This window comes from Epinephelus moara, chromosome 8 (assembly GCF_006386435.1).
Source record: "Epinephelus moara isolate mb chromosome 8, YSFRI_EMoa_1.0, whole genome shotgun sequence".
Classification (NCBI taxonomy): domain Eukaryota; kingdom Metazoa; phylum Chordata; class Actinopteri; order Perciformes; family Serranidae; genus Epinephelus; species Epinephelus moara.
Window position 1 is genome coordinate 14,676,487 of NC_065513.1, and position 3,533 is coordinate 14,680,019.

The following is a 3,533-nucleotide window of genomic DNA, read 5'->3' on the forward strand; positions in this document are numbered from 1 at the left end:
ACAAAGAAGACCAATTTATCAGACGCAATGATGTTAGACAATAATTGTAATACACGCAATTCATCTGCGCAGCATTGATTTCATGGGATTCAAGGGTGTGATCAGTGTCAGATGTACAGGTACAGGTACTGTAGCTACTTGAACCAGTGATGAGTAATTTAACCTACACATCATTTTATTTGCTCCCTTGTGTTGTCTTGATTTTTCCCTCTTGTTTTTTTCTTCTCTATTATGTGATCTCATTGATGTTTTGACAGGGGAATTTCTTTGATAAGCTTTTAGTGGCTTCTAACCTCTCCGGCACTTTTCTTTTTTTAATCTTGTAAATTTTATACTGTCTGTTTTTAACATCATGTGCAAATAAACTAATCTAAACTAAAACTAAACATTATTCATCCCGTTATGCGTTGCCACGCATGTTTCCTCCTCCTGCAGCTGCCACGGTGTTGGCCCTTTCTGTAATATTGCTTTTCTCCTCCTCATATTTTAGTTATGAGTTAATCTCTGATCCTCACGAGAAATACTGTTTTTCCCCTCACATATGGCGCTTTGTGACGCTCAGTGACGCTGCGCTTCTCTCATGATTGTGATTGGTCCGTTGCGTGCGCGTTCACGGCTCTTGATAAAGCAACCCTGGGTTGAGTTACCGAGTTGATATCCAGCGTCGTGATACCGATTATCCTGATTGCCATTGTTAGGGTTAGTCAACCCAGGATAGGTCTGGGTAACCCAGGAAAGGTTGATCTCGCTTCGTGATACAGGCCCCAGGTTGATGTCCATCTCTGGCAAACTCAGTAAGTGGCGTTTGTTTTTTCTCCAAGGTAACGGATATAAAAGCAAGAGGGTCAAAGTTCAGGGCGTAATGTTATGAGACAGTAGTATATGCCGATTGTGTATGCATACTGCATGCAACAGCACAGATCTTTTAAAGGGATAGTGCACCCAAAAATGAAAATTCAGCCATTATCTACTCACCCATATGCCGAGGGAGGCTCAGGTGAATTTTAGAGTCCTCACATCCCTTGCAGAGATCCGAGGGGAGAGGGGGTAGCAACACAACTCCCACCTAATGGAGGCTTGTGGCGCCCCAGATTCAAACGTCCAAAAACACATAATTGAAACCACAAAATATCTCCAGTGAAACCAGTGAAAGCACGTGAACACACATGAAGGCAGTGCCCATGTCTCACGGTCTCGCGCAAGCGCACACACGTGAGCGTGGTGCACAGAGAGGCAGTCAGAGCTACAGGCTACAATGAGGCTAAAAACAGAGTTCAAACGACGTTTTTCCAAACAACTTTTTATGTCGGGCTTCAGGACACTTGGATCACTACGGACGAGCAGTATGGAGATATTTTGTGCTTTCAGTTATATGTTTTTGGACGTTTGAATCTGGGGCGCCGTAAGCCTTCATTAGGTGGAGTTGTGTTGCTACCCCCTCTCCCCTGGGATCTCCGCAAGGGATGTGAGGACTCTACAACTTCACCTGAGCCTCCATCGGCATATGGGTGGGTAGATAATGGCTGAATTTTCATTTTTGGATGCACTATCCCTTTAAAGGGCTGCCGCAGTACCTACTAAAAGTAAAACGAAAAAGTATGCGACTCGCAACGCACCCTTGGTCTATATCTACACACAGAGCGGGTCCTCTCCCACGGAGTCCACCATGTTGTTTCTACAGTAGCCCAGAATGGACAAATTAAATGCTGGCTCAACATAGGGGCATTTTTGCATCAGCCATCATAGTTCCCATACACACTTGGCACACAGGAGAAGTTTCAGTGCTGCAACCTCACTGCTGGATGCCACTAAAACCTTCACACTGGACCTTTGGCCACATAGTTATGTGAACCTCCACTCCAAGACTCATTACTATAATTTTAATCGAATGCGAGAATTTTATGATTCTGACCAATTTATGCCAAATTAATATCATTGGTACTAACTATACACCATCCACTGATGTTGAATCCCAGGTTGCATCATTTCAGCTTCCTCTATCAGTCTAACGCACACACACACACACAAATAAAACGAGGATATTCCCACTTACTATCTCTCCGAGCAGCACCACATTCTCTCCTCTCACTATGAATATTCCTCTGGGAATGTCTCCAAATTTTTTCCCCACGTGGATGCGCTCAACTGTCTGATGAAAAACTAAATTGGCTGGAAGGACAAGAGAAACAGGTTAGTGAAATAAAGTGCAGACTAGCACTACACTTACATATACTAAATAAAAACACCAGATGGTGGTAATCATATTTGAATTAAGCTTCTGTGGGATGAGTTGAAATGCGTTAACTTGTGTTTTGGCCCCTATATGATGAGAAAAAGTGAAGGTAATGAAATGAGTTATACCAAACTGATCAATGCTTCTGAGGTAACCGATAAGTGTTCTGCCATCTCGGAGCAGCACCAGGTGCTTCTCTGCAGGACACAACCAACACAGGCATGTTTAATTACAACGTGAAACGGTTACAAATGATACAGTTGTGTCGGACACGATGCCACATCTCGAAACGATTTCTCAGCAGACACCATCTCTCTGTACGAGGAAGCGGATCCTCCTCTCACACTTACTGTCGATGTCGTCAATGAGGCTTGCTGTCCCTGGTACGTAGTTCATCTTGGGCTGATTTTAATTTGCTTCGTAAATCTTTGTGTAATCTCAAGCCATGAATGTTTCAAAATATGTTTCTTCCAAGAGGAGTACAGGAAGTGTCTTTATACACGGCTGGGATAAACTTCCTGTAGACGCTTAACCCTTCGGGCGCTGCAATACAATTAAATTTATGTTCACTAACTTTTTATGACAGTTTCTTTAAGAAAACACCTATAAATACACGTGACACTAAAAACAGATCATTTTTGAAGGTTAAAATACTAGTTAATATATTTTTTAAAAATATATATTTTGATGACGTGTTTCCTGTTGGTTAATCAACTGACGCACACGCAGCAACAAAGATCGTATATAACTACCAGACAGTGACAGATCCGGAACAATTCAACAGTTTTACTTGTGATAACATTACGTTATACAATTAATGAATACAATTTTGTTTTTTAACCCAAACCACGCAAACACTGCAACTTCCGCATAATCTCACATAATACAGTAAAATAACAGAGTGACTAGCTTTATGTATTCAAGTTAAGGAATGAAAAAAACATTAACTGTTAAAGTTACATTACTTTGATGAAATAATTAAAATAATTACATCACTCATTACATTTTAGACAGGGTAATTAGTAATCTGTAACCCATTACATTTTAAAAGTGACCTTCTTAACACTGCCACTGAGGTTAGCCTCACGTCACCAGGCTCTTCAAGCGAAGAGCCTGGGCTGCGTTCCAAAAACAGTTTGAGTCGCCCTCGCTCACTTGCCCTCAGCACTTGCCCTCGGGGGAATCCCCGCCGCCATCATAAGGGCTGTTCCATTTCTCTAAACAGCTGAAGTGAACTTGGTGAGATCGACCCTTGAGGGCTGAGTGATCGAGTCAACAACGATGGTCACTCCAGAGCTGT

General features: G+C 42.2%; 1 protein-coding gene across 2 annotated transcripts in view; it reads right to left on the minus strand.

The window, feature by feature from the left end:
* Positions 1–3,521, minus strand: part of lsm1 (LSM1, U6 small nuclear RNA associated) — a 6,539-nt gene extending 3,018 nt beyond the window's left edge. Inside the window, exons 1-3 of one of the 2 annotated variants that reach the window (XM_050052012.1) lie at positions 3,393–3,521; positions 2,362–2,430; positions 2,054–2,169 (exon numbers count right to left, since the gene is read on the minus strand). In XM_050052012.1, the coding sequence (XP_049907969.1) occupies positions 2,054–2,169; positions 2,362–2,430; positions 3,393–3,432 (225 nt within the window). In that variant the 5' untranslated portion in view covers positions 3,433–3,521. Of the gene's footprint in view, positions 1–2,053; positions 2,170–2,361; positions 2,431–2,583; positions 2,777–3,392 lie in introns of those variants that run through there. The other variant, XM_050052011.1, reaches the window with a different exon arrangement.
* Positions 3,522–3,533: the final 12 nt, after the last annotated feature.